Source organism: Antechinus flavipes, chromosome 1 (assembly GCF_016432865.1).
Source record: "Antechinus flavipes isolate AdamAnt ecotype Samford, QLD, Australia chromosome 1, AdamAnt_v2, whole genome shotgun sequence".
In the NCBI taxonomy this organism is placed as follows: domain Eukaryota; kingdom Metazoa; phylum Chordata; class Mammalia; order Dasyuromorphia; family Dasyuridae; genus Antechinus; species Antechinus flavipes.
Window position 1 is genome coordinate 108931697 of NC_067398.1, and position 22254 is coordinate 108953950.

Sequence of the window (22254 nt, forward strand, 5' to 3'; positions counted from 1 at the left end):
ATTATTTACTCAGATTCTCATGAGTGATGATAATTTTTTTTTCATTTTCACATTTCTTTAAAAATGGAAATTTTTTAAAAATTTGGCTGAGGCAAATGGGGTTAAGTGACTTGCCCAGGATCACCCAGCTAGGAAGTGTTAAGTCTCTGAGGCCAGAAATCAGGTCCTCCTGACGTCAGGGTGATCCTCTATCCACTGCACCACCTAGCTGCTCCCAAAATGGAAATTTTAAATTTTCAACTTGAAAATTTGTTTTTTTGTTTTTTTTTTTGTTTTTTTTAATATTTTATTTTATTTTATAATAACTTTATATTGACAGAATCCATGCCAGGGTAATTTTTTTACAACATTATCCCTTGCACTCGCTTCTGTTACGATTTTTCCCCTCCTTCCCTCCACCCCCTCCCCCAGATGGCAAGCAGTCCTATATATGTTAGATATGTTGCAGTATATCCTAGATACAATATATGTTTGCAGAATCGAACAGTTCTCTTGTTGCACAGGGAGAATTGGATTCAGAAGGTAAAAATAACCCGGGAAGAAAAACAAAAATGCAGATAGTTCACATTCATTTCCCAGTGTTCTTTCTTTGGGTGTAGCTGTTTCTGACCATCATTTATCCATTGAAACTCAGTTAGGTCTCTTTGTCAAAGAAATCCACTTCCATCAGAATACATCCTCATACAATATCGTTGTCGAAGTGTATAATGATCTCCTGGTTCTGCTCATTTCACTTAGCATCAGTTCATGTAAGTCTCTCCAGGCCTCTCTGTATTCATCCTGCTGGTCATTTCTTACAGAACAATAATATTCCATAACATTCATATACCACAATTTACCCAGCCATTCTCCAATTGATGGGCATCCATTCGTTTTCCAGCTTCTAGCCACTACAAACAGAGCTGCCACAAATATTTTGGCACATACAGGTCCCTTTCCCTTCTTTAGTATTTCTTTGGGCTATAAGCCCAGTGGTAACATTGCTGGATCAAAGGGTATGCACAATTTGATAACTTTTTGGGCATAATTCCAGATTGCTCTCCAAAATGGTTGGATTCGTTCACAACTCCACCAACAATGCATCAGTGTCCCAGTTTTCCCGCGTCCCCTCCAGCATGAAAATTTGTTTTCTTTGATGATGGTCTGCTCCCTCCACACAAAGGCATTTCATTTATTAGAAAGAATAAAAATGATGGCGAACTCTTATTTTGTTTGACGAGAGAGATTCATAGATCACATCAGTAAATTTGGAAAATGAAAATTTAAACATTGCCATTTAGAATACAAATCTTAAAATTCTGGGGCATTAACAGAGGCAAGCCCTAAATCTCTCCCACTCCATGCTTACTACCTGAGGTCACTGAGTGATAGGTGGGTCAAACTCTTTGCATAGGAACGAATTCCCATATTAAGTGAATAACCTGAATAACCCTTAGGCACCCAGCCATCAACCTTAACCATGCTGAGGTATTCTGTGGTTTCCCTCATTTGTGCTTTGTTCAATAAAAATGCATTCTTGATCTTGAAAATGTTTTTGTTGTGATTTTAAGTTCTCCCTCTTTCCCTTCAGCACTTAACTAATATTTTCCACTCAGTGATGCTGCATAGATATATTCTACTTATGAATACTTCTGGGAACTGTAACCAGTTTTTGAGAGGCTATTCCACACATTTGGCTATTTCCTTAGAATAGGAATTGAGTTTTGATGTCCTATAATGTATGAAGTGAAAAGTTTATTAAAAATGAGAGTCCAACTTCTTTGCTGAACTGAAACACTCCTTGCTTGTATTTCTAGGGTTCCATGCTCCCACCATGTCATGGCCAGTGGCTGGGACGCTTATGATTGAACCCACAGAGTCTGAAGATAAGGCTGAGCTGGATAGGTTTTGTGATGCTCTGATCAGTATCCGACAAGAAATTGCTGACATAGAGGAAGGTCGCATGGACTCAAGAGTCAACCCATTGAAGGTAAGTTAGTACTGGGCTTGTCTACTCCATCTACCATAGCACATTGCCAAGGAGACAGCATATTATATTGGATGGAGCACTTACCTTGAAGGCAGGTGATTTGTATTGGAGTTCTATCTTCAATTCTTGCCAGTTATATGATTGAGTGTGAAAATGTTATAATTCTTATTTGAGAAATTAAGAAAGATAATACAGCTTGTATAAGGTCACCCCAATAGTGGAGAGATCATAGAGTCATATATAAAACATTGAATGGTAACTCTGAAGTCCATCTAGTCCAGTTCTTTCCTTTTTCAAATGAGGAAACTAAGGGCAGAAGAAGGAAAGGCACTTGCCCAAAGTCATACGCGTACCAAATACAAAGCCAGAATTCGAACTCTGAGGTTTTTTGACTTCAGATCTGATGTTCTGCTCCCTATACCATGAATGTCTTTGGAAACTTGTTCCTGAATAAAGGCTACTTTGAAGCTTTTCCAAGGCAGGGTTTTATATACTAATGAGATGCTTATTTCCTTATTTTTCTAGATATTTGTTGTTCTTTTGAAATTTAAGGTGATTAAAAAATGGGAATCAAAGGATTTTTGTAGCAATTCTTGTTTGGGACATTTGACAATGTGAAAAGAAAGGGGGACATGGATAATCAATATTCTTTGGAAATAACCGCTCTATTTTCTTCCTTCTTTGGGTTCTGGCATTAGATGTCTCCACACTCCCTGACTTGTATAACCTCCTCAAACTGGGATCGGCCTTACTCCAGAGAAGTAGCAGCTTTCCCACTAGTGAGTACTTCTTTAAAAAAATTTTAATCTTTTTTCAGTGAGCAAAAATCTAATTTTCTTACACTCTTTTTTCTTCTGTACCATTGCTCTCCTGTGAAAAGTGGAAATATTGTTTTGATCAAGCAAAACAAATTCCTATATTGTTCATATCCAAACAATGTGAATTTGATAGGAACAAATGATATGAGAAGAAATTCATACTGTTAATAGCTATATGAAAGAATATTTTAAATTACTACTGGAGAAATGCAAATCAAAACAGTATGAGGTTCTGCCTCACACCAATCACACTGGCAAAGTAGACCAGAAAGGAAAATGATAAATGTTGGTGAAGCTGCAGCAAACCAGGCACACTAATACATTAATGGTGAAGCTGAGAATTCCCAAAGTTTAATAAAACTGTGCATATCCTTTGATCCAACAATAGTATTAGGTCCATATTCTAGAGATAAAAGAGAAAAGGACCTGTATATTCACAAATATGTCTGGTACATAATTCTTTTTTTTTTTTTTTATTCTTTAAATAACTTTTTTTTGACAGCATAATTCTTTTAATGTTGAGGATGTGGATAGTGGCCAGGACTGAGATATAGTAACTATATGGGATCAGAGAATCATTGAAGAGATCTTAGAGATTTTGGGGTCATGAACCTGGAGGCAGAAGGAAGCTTAGGGGCCATCTAATACAGCCTCTGCATTTTATATACAAAGAAACTGATAGCAGGAACAAGGACGAGAGGTGTCCAAGATCAGTGCACGCAGGTAACAGATGGCAAAGCTAAGATGAAGATCTACCCAGGTCTTTACACTCCAAACTGAGTGCTCATTATTACACTGCATCTTTACACAGTTTGCCTGCTTTTCTAGTTTCTTAGAATAAAAATCCCATGCTTGCATCTAAAGGAAAACATGGACCATCATGAGTAGGGCTGATGAATGTTGACAGAGAATACTTGCTAGCTGTACGACCCTGGACAAGTTATTTAACCTCTGTCTAGATTTCCTGAGTAAAATGAACTGTAGGAGGAAATGGCAAACCATTCCAATACATTTGCAAAGGAAAAAAACCCCAAGTTGAGTGATGAAGAATCAGACATGATAAATATAATCAACAGTAACAAAATGTGTCCTATAAATGCTTATTTCCTTCCTTTTTTTTAATTCTCCATAAACCAGATTTTCAGAGAATTTAATTCAATTCAATAAATTAAACTAAATGGAAGGCATTGTGCTAAGTGAAAATGATACAAAGACCAAAAACAAGGAACTTCTAGTCTAGCTGTAAGGGAATTTAAAATTTATTTAGTTTAAGTCTCTCATTTCAAAGATGAAAAAATTAAGTGAGGCTTCAGGAGACAAGGTGACTTGCTGCTGCTAGTACCAAGTCATAGGATTCTGCCTCGTTATGTTGCCTCCTTCTCAGGATTACTTAGTTCAGTAATAGAACAGATACTGTGCTAGAAACAGTAGACTTATAGCACGGGTCAAAGATTTTTACAGATCCTTTAAAGCAACAACGAGAGGTACAGAACACAGGTGCATTGAACTGAGATGTAGAGCTGTGGCAAACATCCGGGTGGGAGGAAATGTATCACTGATTTAGTGCTTTTAGGAGGCATTAGAGTGGACTTTTGCAATGATGGTTAGTATTGGGATGGAAGGAGAAGAGGAAAGTGATCATAACAATGGCTCAAATGGCCTTTGTCCAAATCTAGGATCCTTCAACTCTTTTATTTCACTTTCTAGGGACAATTATGCAGTAAATACTAAAGAGACTTATGGGTTAGGGTTTATCTGGAATGTCAATTAGATGAAGGGTCAGGCTTCACTAACTTTTCCCTAGAAATCTTGAACCAAGGTGATCATTGGGTTTTTTTTTCCCCTTTTGGTGATGGGGAAAGAAGGACCTTTTGAGTTTAATGAAAATCACATATCTCATTTGACTTAAGATTAAAAGAATCCCACCGAGTGACACCTCCAGACATTTTGTAGTTTATAACTAATAGGAAGGATGGCTCAAGGCAGAGCAATTCTTTTTAGTTATTTCTAATTTAGATGTTGGGGGCTCTGAGTTTTTAGAATTTTCAGTAATGTTTTGTTGGTTTTCCTTGCAAATAGGCAAAGGAGTATGTTTAGTTTCATTTCAAATAGGCAGAGGACATGATGAATTTTGGCTGGTCATCTGTTTTTATTTGTTTTTAATAAAATTCATTGTTGGTCCCTTGAGCAGACCATTCCCTTCATGAAGAAGTTAGGGGGTATAATAGAATCAGGAAGATCTGGATTTAAATCTTTTCTCTGAGTTGGGGAAGCCAGGGAAATCTTCACCTCTCACTGCTCCCAGCAACACTGGGACTAAGATGTAGAGATGCCCGTCTGCAATTGCAGAAAGGCGTTATCCCATTCAAGAATTCTTCACTTCAATGACACGATGGGTCCTTCAAAGTAGGGACTAGAAATAAACTAGGTAGGCAGTTACCCCTATGTCCAACATGCAGAGTAATCTAACAAGAAGCACTTTAAAAAAGTGAACTTTTAAGTGCTGGAAATATCTATTCTCCATGGCACATAAATATTGATTTTGTTATAATCAAGGATCAAAGCCTTTGCTGGGCATTAACACACAGGGACTCAATTTCCAAACCTTTCCTAGGAATGTGAGTATTTTGTTCCGGTGTAGGACAAAAGTATGTTGGATTTGAATTTAAATCATAACTCTACTACTTATTACCTGTGTGACTCTGGACAAATCATTTAACTTTCCTGGGCCTCAGAAAAAAATGAACGTGAGATAACAATGGAAAGGGCACTAGCTCTGGAGTCAAAAGTTATGGGTTCAAATTTTGCTTTTGAAACTGACAGTGTTAACCTCTTTGGACCTCAATTTTCTCATGTGTAAAATAAAGGGAGTTGGTTCAGATGGCCTCTGAGATTCCTTCCAACCTGATGGTCCTATGAATAGGATTCATGTTAAGTGGGTTAATGTCCAGAATTAAAACACACCCTAAGTATACTTTCTTCCTATTCTTCCTTCCCACTGGTCTGATGGAAGTAGAATGTGCAAATTCATCATCATTGGCAGGGAACACTCCTGAAATGAGAACTCTGCTCTCTGAAGCTTTCCAGTGTGCTTCCCTATGGATTTTAGCTCTAGTTTTTATTAAACTTGTTTGCTTCAGTTTCCTTATATGTAAAATGGGAAATAATACCCATTTCCCAAGGGTTATTTTTGAGGATAAAATGGGGATATTTGTAAAGCATTTTGCAATTCTTAGAATAAAAGTGTTTGCTATTTTATCATTACTTTTCTAATCTTTTTAGACCTTATTCTCCTTCACATATTTGAAAAGTCAATTATTCTAACCTATCTGTAGTTTCTCAACACATGTCTTGTGTCCTTTTGCAGTCTGTTCCCTATACATGGCGTGCTCTCACTACTCACCTTTTTCAGGAATTTCTTGCTTCTTTCAAACTTACCTCAAATGTCAGGATGCAAATCACCTTACTTGGTCTTCCCAGCTACTAGAATCTTCCCCTCTAAAGTTTCCCTTCATCTTCTCTGTATCTTTTATGCACCAATTTATTGACAAGTTTTCTCCACTCCCACTCCATTCTTTGCTTTTCTTTACTGCCTTTCTATGTATCCCCATCGCTCAGCGCGGTGTGTGGCTCACAGTAAGTGCATAATTAATGCTTTTTGTTTGCATGTCCATTGCAGCCCTTTGTGAAGCCAGACAGCAAATTCTGGCCCACAATTGCCCGGATCGATGACATCTATGGCGACCAGCATCTGGTTTGCACCTGCCCACCGATGGAAGTTTATGAATCTCCATTTTCTGAACAAAAGAGGGCTTCATCCTAGGCCCAGCTCCAAGCTTTCTGGTGATTTGAATTGGTGCCTCTCACTGCAGCATTTTTCTAGCCAGATGTATTTTTCTTTTGGTCCCCTTCCCAGGTTCAAGTAGGGGATTTATATATTGTGTATATTTTTGTAATCTCTGTCAATCAGGGAATACAATCAGGGAAGTGGGTGGAAGCTGCTTGTTTAAAAACTCACATGTTTCTGTGCCTCTCTTATATTTGATATTGAAGTTCCCTTGACTGCGTGTGTATGTTTATGCATGTCATGTATATATATATATAGAAATTTGCTCTGATATGGGCTAGGATCTTTCGATGTTACAATTTTTTAGGCTTCTTGGTGGCTCTGGAGAAACAGATACACGTCGGTTCCTAAAAAGTCTTAGTGGCTTGTGGCCACTTGAGAGAAATCCCAGGGCAGATGTTTACATTTTGTATAAATAGGAGCCATTTGGGGGATACTAATTTGATTTCTGGTAGTGTTCTACTCTTTTATCTATGTGTTTTTTATTCCCTTATATTAATATTCCATTAAAAAATTTCACAGCTTTAAGAGTACCTTTATTCTGGGCTAGTTTGGATTCCATAAAACATGTATATACTCTATTGGCTATATTCATGCCACGGGGAGAAAGGAATCTTGGAATATGATTAACATTTAATTCAGAGTGGGAAAATGGCTAGCAACAAAACAAAACCAAAAAATCAAAACCCAATTTCTTCAACACCATTTTGGACCCAACTTCTGAAGGCTATTTCTTTACTTTGGTCTCATACTATGAAGATTCCTTTTTGTCCTCCATGGCAAAAAACTATGCATAAGAATGGTCTGTTGCTGACTAACAAGTGTTTGGAACTGTGAATGCTTGGTTTCTTCTTACCATTCTTTCCTTCTAGCTCCTTAAAAATTCCACCTTCTACAAGAAACTTTTTCTGACTTTTCTGAATACTGGTGCCTTCCCTCTCCTGATTACCTCCAATTTATCCTCTCTAGATCTTGTTTGTGCAGTTATGTGTACGAAATTTCCTCCATTATACTAGGAGAGCTCCTTGAGAATAGGATCTGTCTGGTATAGAACAGCTAATTCATAACATGTTTGTTGATTACACCCAATTTGGATCCACACATAAAGACTTGAAGATTTTGTACTTTTATCATAACCTAAAGGGTATATATAGAGAACTTAAAGAATGACTTTATTTTAGTAAAATGAAATAGCAGAGAACTCAGATAATTTAAGTGTTCCTTTCTCACAATCATTCTTTTAGTCATTTATTTAAGCCCTTAAGTTCCGACAGATAAAAAACTTCTCTGATGTTACTGAACAAAAAAGATCTTTGCCCACAGTTTGTACTACCCTAAATATAGCCTTAATTCCACAGCTGACAGATCAATCAATAAATCTTTATTATGCACCTGTCAACATAGAGATGGTATTAAATCCATGGGAATTGATGAGATCACCAAGTGAGGCGAAGTAGAAAGGTAGAAATGGAGAGGGCCCAGGACACCATCCTATGGGACAACTGCCGCTACATGCTAGAGGCATGGTGTGGATGGGGATCCATCCAAAAACAGAAGCATCAGTCAGCTCTGGAAAGCTGAGAACACAAGGGTACAATGTCTTGAAAACCTAGAATTCAGACTATTAGGGAGGAGTCCTGAGCACTAACAGGCTGCAGAGCAGTGAAGTATTGAGAGAGCAGTGGAGTACTGAGAAAAGACCACTGGATTTGGCAATGGAGATATCACTGGTAACTTTGAAGGGAGCTGCTTTGGTGGAATAAGGTTGAACGTCAGAGTGTAAGGGATTGAGAAGAGATTAAGAGGGGAGAAAGTGGAGACAAATATTGTCGATGGTTTTTCCAGAAGGGCAGAAGAGTTAGAGAAAGATAGTTTTTAGCAGGGATGGAAGGATCAAGTGAATTTTTTTTTTTCTGGGACAAGGGGACACGGGCAAGTTTGTGAACAGTAGAAATGAGCCAATATAGAGGGTATTATGGGCCAGAACTCTGAACTTGAAACAAAGGATTCTTACAAGGTACTGTCAGTGGAATTGATAGACTATAGTTATCTAATTTAACATGGTTCAGTATGATTGATTTAATCCCACAAAGAAATATTATGGTCCAGAACTTGAAGCAAGGTACTCAGTGAAATTGAGAAGACAATGCTTAAATCTGGTTTAGCATTGATTTAATCCTATAACAAATAATGATTTCCTAGTGATATAATGATTGGTGTACACTCAGCGTGGAGCATATAAGCTAGAAGCCTCAGCCAGGGAGATTCAGAGAGACAAGTGGACAGAAGGCTGGAGGCTGAAGGCAGGAACACAAACCCTTGGACTCAGATAGACTCATCCCATCTCACACTACCCTGGTGGCAGGCTCTCCTCCTTCACTTCTCCACTGAAACCAAGACTCTGGAAGGCCTCCAGAAAACTAGTTGAGCCCCACGTGAAGGAGATAAGACTTTGAAAGAGATAATAAAAGAGTTGGACTTTAACATCTGGCTGCACTTGTGGTGATTACTGAACTGAAACGAAGGCTGCTCCCAGAGACTCCAGGAGAACAAAAACAGAGAACATTACATTTTAGAAAGAATATTACAAGAGGGAAAGATTGAAAATAAGTGAAAGTGAGAATGACAGAGGGAACAATCTATTGGAGGAAACAGAAAGAATGAGATTGTTTGAATAAGTAGAGGGGTTAGCACTTGAGAAATGGCACTGGATCATTTGTAAGGGAGGAGCGGCAGATGGCACCTGAGAGATGAAGAAGGGGTTCACTTCAAGTGGCCTCTTTTTTTCTGTATAATACGATGCAGGGATCTTAGCTGAGAGAGTGGGGAAGTGAGTTGATAAGGGAGGTGTAGCAGGATTGTCTAGCAGCAGTGGGGGACCAGCAAGTCAGATCTCCTAAGTTTGCAGTGGACCTAATCAAAATCACATAATGATTTTCTCCATCTTTGTTGACTAGTGTGTACGAATGGTGGGAGTGAGAAAGCAAAGTACGGGGGTGTGGGACTTAAGAGAGGAAGACAGCATACAGATGAATTAAAGCTTTCTAAGGAAGTAAGATGGGGAGAGGAAGAGAATAACTAATGCAAGGGAGATGGTTTGAGAAAAAATTGAGGGGGGGATCCAGGGACTGGAGGTCCCAAGTGTATATGGAAAGCAGGATTTTAGGAGAGAAGGTGGGGGGAAATGGAAAGTCAATAAATTGGGTGGAACATAGGGATCTTGGGATTCCTGAATGTAGAAGCAGGACATTTTGTGAGCGACAGCAGGATCAAGGGTAGTACTATCTTTGTGTGTAGCTGCTGGGATGCAGTTGTTCACAGAAGATTGAGGAACTGAATGGCGAGGATGTTTGAGGAAGAATATGCAGGTTGAAATCCCTTAATATGAAGGGAAGAGACAAAAACCGAGCCAAGTAGGGAACTAACTGAAGAAGGAAAGGGCAATTGTGCTGCAGGAGGCAGCTACCAGGATTTTGGTTGGCTTCCAGATGAGTAGCATGAGCTTCAAAGGAAGAAAAGTTACTGAGTGATGGAGGAAGGGAGAGAATATAGAAGGGGCAGTGGGAGCAGGGAGTATTCCATCTCCATTGCCTTGACTAGTGAGTAGAGAAAAACAAGCTTATTTAAACAATTCAAATCAATAATAGATCACGATTAGTTTTTTATTTTACTGTTAGATTCTACATTATTAATCATGGAGAGTTTAAGAAGAGTTAAAGAATTCAGTTGCATGTGTGTTCCTGGACTGAATATTCACGAACATTCTTTACCACAAAATAGACATGTATGTAGGGTGAATTTTTTAGTCACCATTATATTCATTGCATGTGAGGTAAAGGAAATCACCTTGACCCTTTTCCTTTCCCATTTACTCTTGAAGAGAAATTTGAAAAACAGTAACCCCTTCTGGCTCCAACCAGAGCTCCTACTGCTCCCGTACAATACTCCAACCAAACTTGTCTACTCACTCCTGAATGCACATCTTATTCTTTGTACCTGCAAGTGAGGCATTTGGATCTGCACACAAAGATTCAACGTCAATAGTTAAAATCCTACAAAATCTCTAGAGCACCAGGAAGTTTTAATCCATATAGTTAAATCATTGAAACTGAATCCATTTTTATGAACTCTGCATTCTGGCTTTATTGAATAATGAAATAAGGACACATGGCATTTATGGTACCCTCTTCTTAGGTACCCCAGGTTCAAGGTACTTTATGGGGATCTGTATCTACTCAAAATGATAAATCAAACCCTACCAACATTTGGTTAGAAAGTAATAAAGCAAGAAAGTGATTCCAGACTCCCTTTTCCAAATCTAACATTTCCCACTGGATCTTTTTCAAATTCTGATTCTCAGGTCTCTGCTTGTGATATTTAAATGTCCTTTGGAATGTTACTTATACAACTTTGGGTATGATATTTTGGTTAGAGAATAGTTTCTGGTAAGTAATATACCCATGATTCTTAAATGCTTTAAGTAATGGCCAAAATAAAACAATTCAGATCATTTCTCCAATCAGAAGGGCATTCTCCCACAGATGTACACATCACGAGTGAAGCTCCCACATCAGGCAAAGTTAAGGGGAAAATTCAGTTCATCTCTCCATTGTTAGAGGACTTCTGATGACTTCACCACACTGCAGTCATTAGGGCTCTTCCCTAGCATGGCTTTACTGCTGGCTAGGCCCTCAAGGGGCCCAGGGATTTTCTGGGTTTAGAGTTATTCAGCCTGCTAGGCTGCGAGAGTTAAAACCTTCCCCTGGAAGGGCAGGTTACAAAAGGTTAATCCCAAATCACTATGCCATCCCAGGTGATCTTTCCCTTTTTTATTCCATTTTATGATCTCAGTTACAGACATTTAGGATTCGGATAATCTAAAACACTCTCCAAAATCCTTCTGAATTTAAGGCAGAGCAAAAATCAGGCCAAGTAGCCAGAGTTATAATCTCCACTCACTTATCCCATTCTTCTTTATTATCCATATTTGTCAGGAGCAAAGTTCAAGTGCCGGGGTGTTCTATTTTTGATTAGCTGAAAACATGTATTTACCCAAAAGCAGGAATCATTGATTTAGAACTGGAAGGGATCTTAGAGTCATCCAATTCAAAGTTCTCACTTCACTGGGAAACAAGAGAAAATTTTTTTAAGCTCACACAATCTTATTCCCAGACTCCCTTTTCCAAATCCAACATTTCCCACTGGATCTTTGTTTCTCAAATTCTGATCCTCAGATCTCTACCTATGAGTTTTAAATGTCCCATGGAATGTTATTTATACAACTTTGGGTATGACATTGTGGTTAGAGAATAGTTTCTGGTCAGTAAAACACCCATGATTCTTAAATGCTTTAAATAATGGCCAAAATAATACAATTCCTTAAGCCAGAGAAGGCTCAGACAGCACCAGGCAGGAGTGCTAATCATCCTGAAAGTATTCAAACTTTCCTCAAATATTTCTGCTGACGAGAACTTGATCCTGATGGCAACTCAATGCTGCTAATGGCCAGAGAGGAATGAAATGCAGATTCTTTCTTTGTGAGGTTGAAGGCATAATAAAGTAGTTACTCAGAACAAGAGTCTGGCACTCTGGGTGGAAAAAAAGGAAAACTCTTCACTTTCATTGGAGAAGATACTTTACTGAACATGTACTACTACACAAGTATTAAAGTTCCCAAAATAGATTATCTGGATATTTTTATTGGTTAGAAAGGCCGTTGCAAATACATTCCAAAGACAATGAGGAAAATACTTTCCATGGAAGGAGAGACAGTTGGATTTACTGTTAGAACAGAAACTGGCAAGTAAGCAGCACAGGAAGAAGGTGGTATGTAGTGGATGGCCTGGGGAATGGATTGCCATTGATGCTGCTTCTGCATTTTGTCTCAAGCCTTCCTCGTTCGACACTAGCGCCTATTTAAAAAGAGTCCATTTGTAGGTTCTAAGTTTTGTAAAGCATGGGACTATTCTGGAGAGAAGAGACTGGAAAAAAACCAACTTCTTAACAAAGATCTTTACAAACTTTACTCAAGGGGACCCTTAACTTTGTATCATTCAAGGGCCAATGCCACTTGAGTTCCAGGCTCATTGTTACAATAGGCATCAAGACAAAACCACATTTATACAACCAGAATTTTCCAGTTAATCTACTTTTATGGGAAAGCTTTATTTTACTTGGGATAAATTGGGTTTCTCCAAGCAGAAGGCCGGTTTTTCAGCAGGCAACAGAAGAGTCCTAGGAACACTCTATAGAATACATATACACATCCTCGTGTAGACAATTAATTACAGTGGGGTTTGACCAGGAGATCACATCTAAATGAAAAGATCTACCTGATCAGCTGAATTTTCTTTACAGACTTTAGATTATCAACAACAAACAGATCCCAAAGTTATCTGCCTGATTGGTGTGTGTGTGTGTATGTGTGTGTGCTGGATCAGATTGTTACTTTGGAGGTTTCTGAAAATTCTCTGGAAGCGTGTGTGTGTGTGTGTGTGTGTGTGTGTGTTGGATCACAGATTGTTACTTTGGAGGTTTCTGAAAATTCTTTGGAAGCATGCCAGTTAAATATTTGTCTACAGGTGTTAACCCTACTTTATTTTTCTTTTCTAAACAGAGAAGATAGAAATTTGAGAGAAAGAAAATATTTTAAATTTATAAATCTCTCCTAAAATCTTAATAAATTAATTTAAGATAGGAGTAGGAAGGGCGATTGGGACTAGACAACTTTGAAAATCTCTTGGTGATACAGGTACAGTATGAAGAGAAGATAAATCTAGTTTATACTATGGCTGCATTGGACACTGAATTAAATCAACACATTCTAACACAAAGAGCTGGTCAGGCGTAAGTAAGATTTAGGATAAAAATTTCATGTAGCTAAAGGCTTCTTTTTAGGTCCTCATGGAAAAAACATAGTAATAAAGATCCAATAAATTAGACTGCATTTTTAAAGAACTTTTTAAAAAAATTGTCATTGGTTAGGAAATCACAAGAACAAATGAATCTACTGTAAAGAGTTGTGCCCTTTGAATCAACTAAATTAATAGATTTTTTGAGGGTTATTTTATCTTTATGTATTCCTTATAAGGACAACAGAAATTATAGCTCCCAAAAGGATATAACAAGGCCACAGAACTCAGAGTTACATAGTGTTAAGAGTTTTCTGAAAAGGACTTCAATGCCCACATGTAATTTTAATTTAATAGTTATTGCTGAGACAGGAAATTTAGGAAGGAAACTACAAAACTCAGGTGAAATAGCTATGAAAACAAATTTTTAATAACTGCTCTATTAGGATAGCATATAAACCAGGCCTTACCTATAGTTCTTATTTAGATAAAATAAACAGGCTTAAATGTAAAGTCTAATGTGGGTTCAAAAAAATCAGTATCAAAAATGGTAGAGGCCTGGAAGTTTGGATAGTAAAAGATCCAAAAAAGATGAGGTGTTTTGTGTTTTGGTGGTTTTTTTTTTTTTTTTTTTTTTTGATAATGAGTCAACAAAAATGCTAATGTGATTTTAGATGTTTTTTTTTTTTGGTTGGTGTTTGTTTTAAAAAACAGATTATTGCTGGAATTAGGCAAAGATTCTGCCTTTTTCTTCCCCAGCATGACATATCTGTAATACTTTCTTCATGTCTTGATATTTCCACTTTAGGAAATACACTGATAAATTGAAGAGTATCCAGAAGAAGTCACCTACGATGGTAGAAGGCATCAGGTTTATGTGATATGAAAATCAAAGGAATTAGTATTTTTAATCTTGGAGGAGGGCAGATTTGGGTAGGAAGATGATGAATATATCTTCAGAAATAAGAGAGATGAAATTTTTTTTTAACCTGGCTTTGGAAAGGAGATATAATTGCAAGTTGTAGAAGGGCAGTTCTGGCTTGAAAATACAAGGAAAAATTTCCAAATAATTAAGAGATATGAAAAAATAGAATGGACAGGATTGAAAGGTTCCCTTTTCATTAGCATTGTCAAACAATGCTAAAAATACAGCATAGCTTGGATTAGGGCCTTTGAAGTGGCATAGTACATAGAGTGCTGGGCCTGGCGTCAGGAAGATAAGACTTCCTGAATTCAAATGTACTCAGGTACTTACTAGCTGTGCAAGTCACTTAATTCTGTTTGTCCATTTTCTAATCTGTAGAATGAGCAGAAGGAAATGGCAAACCACTCTAATATACCTGTCAAGAAAACCCCAAGAAGATTCATGAAGAGTCAGACATGGTTGAAAAAAATGGTCTTTGAGGTTCCTTTTCATAGCCAAGACTGTGCTTCATGGCATAGAATAAGGAGAATAATTTAGAAGCTGAAGTGCTATATAAATGTCAGATATTATTATCTATGAATTTAAGTTCTAAATTAAACATTCTAACTCCAATTTCCCAATTGCTAAGTGAATATTTACTTATTCACAGGGATTATTATGATTATTTTTTAAGAATTACAATTCCTAGCTTGATGAAAATTTTAGGTCCTTAACAACCATTAGGCTATTTTGCCATCATGTGTGGGCACACGTTTACACATTTCCATACCCTCCCCTCAAAAAAGGTAATGTAAAGAAAAGTTATGCTTACTCTCCGAGTTTGAAACTAAATACTTCTATGATAATTTGAAGAGTATACTTCAAGTAGATCATTGATTTAAATAGTTCTTCCAATGATGGCAAAAAGCTTAGGACAGAGCCTTGGATACTCACAGAAGTTGAGCATGCAAGGGAGGCTGAATAAAAAAATATGTACTTGGACTGGTAATTATTAAGATTCTCTGGATTACTTTTTTGGAAATAATAAGATCTGAGACATTTTCCCTAATCTTTCATTTAAACCCCCTTTTCCATATGCCTTAATGCCCTCAAAATTGTGTTGCCTCCAAGATGAACCTTCTTTCTGTATGCTTAGTTTAATTCAGCTGCTTATCCCATCTGTTTTCTTCAATATAATTTCCACCATTTTCCATCTTCCTTTTATGTAAGATGTTACAAATGAGTTTATAATCTAAACTTGTGTTTGCCACATCATTTTTAAAAAGCATTTAAAATATATGTAAACTAGAATTTGTCTCCTAAGTTTGATTAATTTTTGGAAATTCCTGACAAGACTTTTATGTGTACGTACATTCACGCTATCTTCTTTCATCAAAATATTGAAATACTTTAAAACCTTTGTTTTATATAATACCTTTGTTACTTGTCATTTAAAAAGCTTCTATTCATATTCTTTGTCACAGAAATAGAAAAGGAAGGGAAAAATAAATGCCACTTTTAGAGTGACTGGAAGATACAGAAAAAAAGTCAATATAATTTTTCTGATAATTTCATCCAAACTCAAATTTATTCATACTTGAATTTTTCTGTTGCTGGGAGGATGACATTAAAAATGTGGTTAAGCTTATGTGCTACTTTCTTTAAAAAGCTATGTAAATTAGCTACTTGAAATTTTAAAATAATCTTTGAAAACTAAGAATATTAGAACTCTGCTTATGACATAGGTCAAAGGAATAGATGGCTAATTAAGGACTTTAATACCCTGTCATATTATGACAGGGTTCCTTGTTTGTAAAAAGATTTTCTCTCTCAAATATCAAGTCTTCTCAACAGTTTTGCCAATTGGAGATGCTGCAAAGAATAAGCTATACCTAGCTTACAAGAATACTGGAAAAGTAAAATGTAATCTTATTTGAAATAAGTGATTAAGAATTAAGAATTTTCTATTGTCTATCTGAATTTTCCTAGGTTGCTGAGAGATCCTCAAGAGATGAATGTAGCCCATTAAACAAGACATATGTGAAATTATTATTAGATGTATGAGAAAATGTTTCTTCTTTTCTTGTATAAAAAATGGATTTTAGTGAATATTTCAATGTTTTAAATATCTGAAATCTTGCACAAAAATGAGAAATGTGAAAAAGATGGGCTTGACAATTATATTTTGGGGAATCTAGAGAATTTTTCATTAGTTTATGAAGCGAGAGTAACTTACAACCAAACTCAAGCTCAATTTCACAAGTTAGCCACTAGACAATGCAAATAATTCTAGTCTTCCTTAATAGAAATTTAAATATAATTTTGTACAAAATGTCTATTCCATAAAAATTCTTCATAGAACAAACTCCTGCAATGATTACTTCTTAACATTCATGATGTCAGCAAAGATGTACAACTCAAGGCAACAAAAATAATGATTTTTTTGAATCATAAAATATTTAATAAGGTATACTTTGGGGGAATATACTGTATATAAAATTTAAGATCACAATATGAAGCGATTTCAACCCTCTCCAAGCTAGTACTGCAGTGCGTTGTAGATGTATTGCCACTGATAACAAGACCTACCGAAAGCATAAATTTTTAACTAACACAAAAGTGGCTTGTTTAATGAAACTGTTTTTACACAATGAGAATGTTTTGAATACTTCTTTAAGTGCAAAAAACACAGATCACATTACACTAATGTAGCAACAATGCATCCATATTGTTTTCATTAGTCATTAGTAGTCAACTTGCATAAGATACAAGAAAAAAGCACAATGAAGCTCACAAAAAGACAAAAATCAGCCCATTCTCGCAAAACAAAATGAAAAAAAAAACATCATAATGGAAGAAAAGATGATTTTTTAAAAGGATTACATACGCCATGTAATCTGACTTAAGTGCTGCTAATTATTTTTCTGGAAAATCAAACTGTATGGATCAGGCAAAACTAATATTGAGGAGGCAGTAGATAGCTAAAATTTCAGTTGACCAAATAAGCTGTTTAAAAAAATTCCCCAAATCCCTTTCCTCTGTCCTGAGGTAGTTGCAAAATAAAACAAATCATAAGTTGTGCATCAACTAAGCTGAGCAGTCAGGATTGAAGCCTCCATTTTCATTAATACTAGTCACCAATAAGTAACAACTGGGCCCTGCCTTTTGGTGTTGAAAGACAGTTGATAAATGGATTTCTTACTACACAAGAAAAAAAAAATGGTGGCAAGGTGGGTAAGGAGGGTTAGCGGCTTCAGAATGTGAAAATCTGCTGAATCTCATTAAGTCTATTGGTCCACTCTTGTCTTTTTCCTCAAGATAGAATTCTCCTTATTGTCTATAAAGTCACCAGAGGAGCAGAAGATGGACATGTCATCGTCCTTTGCTATAGCCAGGGAAGAACTGGTCAAGTAATGTCTGCAGGATCTTGTTGGGAACCATAGTATAGTCTCTTCCAAGGTCATGACGACAAGCAGGACAGGTGAAAACTTCAGCTCGAAAGGAGCGCTGTAAGCAACTCTAAAGACACATAAAACAGAAAATCAATTTGAAGCTTTGGAGCAGTTGCCAGAGAAAATATATCCAAGATTTATTTTTTCCTCCCTATTTACTGGAAGTCTTCCTTCAACTAACACTCTCCCCCACCTGATGTAAATGTTTTTAAGCTTTTAATTTCTCCTAGCATTTTGCCCCACTCTCTCTCCTCTGCATTCTATTGTTTATATACTTATCTCATTTTCACTATATAGTGAGTCCTTTTAGAACAAAGCCAATGTTTTAAGATAAATAGTTCATGAATTTAAAGCTAGAAGGTATATAAAAAGTCATTGAATCCAAACCTCTAGTCCTAGAAATTCTTTCTTTCCTGAAAGAGGAAGGGTGGGTAGTAGATAAAGTTGGTTTTGAAGTGAGGAATATCTATATACAAATCTTGCCTTTGACACAAATGGGACAAGTCAGCATCTTAGATTTAGAGAAAGTGCCAACTTGTGTTGATAAAGGAAAATTCCCCTATCCTTAGTTATTTGCTTGGTGACTTGTACATGGTAGATATTTAATACTGAACTGAAATCAATTGTGTTATTAAACACAAAGGAGGAAGAAGGTAAAGGAAATGACATTTTTCATTTGACAATACAAAAACCATTAAGCACAGACTACTTAATTCTTGTCATGCTACATATCACTGACTCTCCTGAACTTGCTCTATGATCTTCCAAAAACCTCTTTACCCTGGAGGCTCCCTCTCACTCCTGGACATCTAATGTTGCATCAAGCCAGCCATGTCTTCATTCCTTTCCAGACCACACTCATGTTCTCATCCTCAAAAAGCCCTCACACTTGATCCATCTGTCCATGCAACTGTCCCAGATCTTTCCTACTTTGTGTGCCTAAAAGTAAAGTATGAACTAGCTCCCTGGAGGGTCTCAGGGTCAGCCACTCAGGATAAATCAAAGTCCTTGGTCTTTAGGGGGAGAAGTGAAGGAAAGCTGCTACGAGGCTTGCCAAAGATATATTCTGGATTCTGGAGTCCAGAGTCTCTAGCTTCTCTCCTCCTTGTCCTGCTGCCAAGTGCCCCTGACTTCTCTCCCTCCTCCTCCAATCCTTGCCTATGATTATCTCACTACCAAACATTCAGCAAGCACCAATGGTGAGAAGAGCCATCATCCAAATACATGCTAATAGAGCCATTGTCTCACATTGAATAGGTAGCCTTAAGTGCTCTCTTGTCTGATTCACAGTTTCAGCCCTCTACACCTAAACTCCTTGAGATGCCATTTACAACAGAGGCTGCCACTTCCTCTTGAGTCCCAACCCTATCACAAAATTGAAACTGCTCCCGTGTTACTAAGGATCTTTTCAGTGACAAATCTTTTGGCCTTTCCTTGGGTTCTGATCTCTCTAGGTTCCTCTTTCTCCTGGTCCTCCCTATCTGACTACTCTTTTTTTGTCTCTTTCCCTGGACTTCCATCTGGATGCCCTGCTAACTATGGGTATCCCTGTCCTGGGCCCTCTTAAAAGTCTACTATGCACAAGGCATTCTGCTAAGTACTGGACATACAAAAAGAGGCAAGAGGCAATTCAGCTCTTAAGGAGCTTACAATCTGATGGGGAGACAACATCAAAACAAAGATCTACAAAAGATATATAACAAGAAATAATTAAAAGAGGCTATGACTAGAATTAAGAGAGGTTGGGGAAGGCTTCCTGTAGAAGGTGGGTTTTAGTTGGGACCTAAAGGAAGTCAAGGAGGTCAGTAATCAAAACAGAGGAAGAAGAACATTCCAGGAATGGGAGACAGTAACAGAGAATGCCTGGAGCCAAGAGTACTCTGCTCTTACTTCTCTCTTCCTTACTATTCACTTGATAATCCATCAGCTTCCATAGAATCAACTATTATTTCTCTTCTTTTAAAAATTTCAATAGTATTTAATTTTTCCAATTACCTGTAAACATAGTTTTCAACATTCATTTTTGTAAGATTTTGAGGTCCATTTTTTTTTCTTCCTTCCTTTCTCCTTTGCTTCCCCTGTCTCCTAGACAGCAAGCAATCTGATTAAGGTTATACATGTATAATCATTTAAAACCGTCATTTCTATAATGATGATTCTTAGCTCCATCTATCCAACACTAATATCTATGCTGAATTATTCTGTCTCCCATCTCTTCCCAACAGCCTACTGGATACCTTGAATTGGAAATCTCCTGAATACCTTAAAATCAACATGTTTAAAACTGAACTCATCTTTCCTCCCAAACCTTTCCTGCTTTCAAACTTCTCTATTACTGTCAAAGGCATACCACTAGTCTCCCAGTTATTCATTCTTTCAATTTAGTAGTAAATTTCATTTACTACACTTTCACTCCTCATTTCAATCTATTGCCAATCTGTGAATTCTATTTTCATAACAGCTCTTGAATACACACTTCTCTTTTGATAACTGTCATCACCCTGGTACAGGCCCTTTGGGCCCCAGCTAATGTAGTAGCTTTCTTATTGATCTGTCTGCCTCAATCTTTCCCTATTCCATTCCATCCTCTACTCAGGTATCAAAGTAATCTTCCTAAGGAAGATCTGACTACATCAACTCTCTTCCTATACCCGACTCAAACTCTAGGATCACTTCTAGGATCAAACAGAAATTGCTCCATGTGGAATTAAAAGTCCTTCAAAAGGGCTTTAGCTTCTCTACCTTTCTAACCTTTTTTATACATTATACTCCCCCTACTATGGAATCATTGATCTGGTGATATTCTTTGCTGTTCCCCAACACCAGACACTCCATCTCCTTGGTATTTTTACTGGCTGTACTCCATACTGGAATACTCTCTGCCTCTTACATTTTCTGGCTTCCTTCAAGTCTCAACTAAAATCTTATCTTCTAGAGGAAGCCTTTATCAATACCTATTAATCAAAATGCATTCTCCCTAGTGATTATTTCCAATATATTTTCAATATAATCCAATATAATCTTTAATACAGCCTGTTTGTACATCAGTGTTTGTTTTCTCCCTCATGAATTTGTGTTTCTCAAGAATAGACAGTTTTTTGCTTCTCTTTGTATTTCCGGTGCCTTTTTTTTTTTTTTTTAAAGTACAGTGCCCGACAGTCAGTCAAGCATTAAGATGTTTTTTGGCTGACTATCCTGGTTTTTCTCTAACCTTGCCTCTGTACTGGGTACTATAAGCTCTTCTTCCTGGATAATTCCTCCCCATTGTTTTAGTTCCCTTTTATGTGTTTTTTCCCCCTGTTAGAATGTAAGTTCCTCAAAGGCAGGGAATGTCATGATTTTTGCTTATATTTTTATTGTTAATTCTCAGCACATTATCTGGCACATAGCAAACACTTAATAAATGCTTGTTAACAATGAGTTATTCCTTTTATATTACAACAATTTTAACAGTGAATAAAAATGTCTTTCTATATATAATTTACTCATATTTTGATATTAGTTATGATATCCATACCCTATATTCTGAGCAACTTGGTATATAAAAATTTAAATTGACTCTCAATGGGACCAGGTGAAGATTTCTCAAAAAGTCTATGAGATGGAGTGGGTCACACCCTAAGCCTAAGTTTTAGGAAGTCACGTGTCCCACAGGAAGGAGACAGCATTGCTGACCTTTGGTCAATGGTTACTTCCTTTTCAGTCCATCTTAGGAACCCATGTCTTTTGCTATGTAATTCCCTCCCTGTTTCTGGCCCCAGGCCACATGCCATGCTGAGATGCTCAGCAGATGCTGTTTCTATCTGAAGATGCTTCTGAGAAGTCACTTTGGGTAACGTAGGTCTAGCCTGTCCCACATAACTTGAGGTAGCTGATTTGGAATACAATTTTATGTGTAATATTGGATATATATGCTATATAATAGTTCACATTTATTTTGGATCCTTTAAAGAGAAATCTATTTGTCCTGAAAAAAGTCTTCTAAAGGCTTATCTTAACATGGAATCATATGAACCAATCTGGAACACATTATTCTTTTTTTTTTTTTTTTAAATAAAGTCAAACACATTTTATTTATTTTTTTATTTATGCCATGCTGAGGCAATTGTAGTTAAGTCTCTTGCCCAGGGTCACACAACTAGGAAGTGTTAAGTGCCTGAGACCAGACTTGAACTCAGGTCCTCCTGACTTCAGGGCTGGTGTTCTATCTACTTCACCATCTAGCTGCCCCCAGATTATTCTTATAAACGAATTCTAGAAAGCCTATTTCATAATACAGGTGCCTGAAAAGTTTTGCCAGTTTTAAGACTGTTTTGTTTTAAAAACAGTTTTGAAGCTTTAAATTACACTAAATCTCTTGGGATAAACTATATCAGGCAGAAAATTGAAAAGTTCTTTGCTGAGTAAAAACAG

General features: G+C 37.0%; 2 protein-coding genes across 3 annotated transcripts in view; one reads left to right on the forward strand and one right to left on the reverse strand.

Annotated features, from left to right (window-relative positions):
* GLDC (glycine decarboxylase) overlaps window positions 1-8033 on the forward strand; it is a 104401-nt gene extending 96368 nt beyond the window's left edge. The window contains 3 exon segments of the mRNA XM_051987547.1: window positions 1797-1969; window positions 2668-2748; window positions 6467-8033. Coding sequence (XP_051843507.1) covers window positions 1797-1969; window positions 2668-2748; window positions 6467-6610 — 398 coding nt within the window. The 3' untranslated portion in view covers window positions 6611-8033.
* Window positions 8034-16827: 8794 nt separating this feature from the next.
* UHRF2 (ubiquitin like with PHD and ring finger domains 2) overlaps window positions 16828-22254 on the reverse strand; it is a 163825-nt gene continuing 158398 nt past the window's right edge. The window contains exons 16-17 of one of the 2 annotated variants that reach the window (XM_051987566.1): window positions 19837-19926; window positions 17810-17908 (exon numbers count right to left, since the gene is read on the reverse strand). In XM_051987566.1, coding sequence (XP_051843526.1) covers window positions 19852-19926 — 75 coding nt within the window. In that variant the 3' untranslated portion in view covers window positions 17810-17908; window positions 19837-19851. Of the gene's footprint in view, window positions 17909-19836; window positions 19927-22254 lie in introns of both variants that reach the window. The other variant, XM_051987558.1, reaches the window with a different exon arrangement.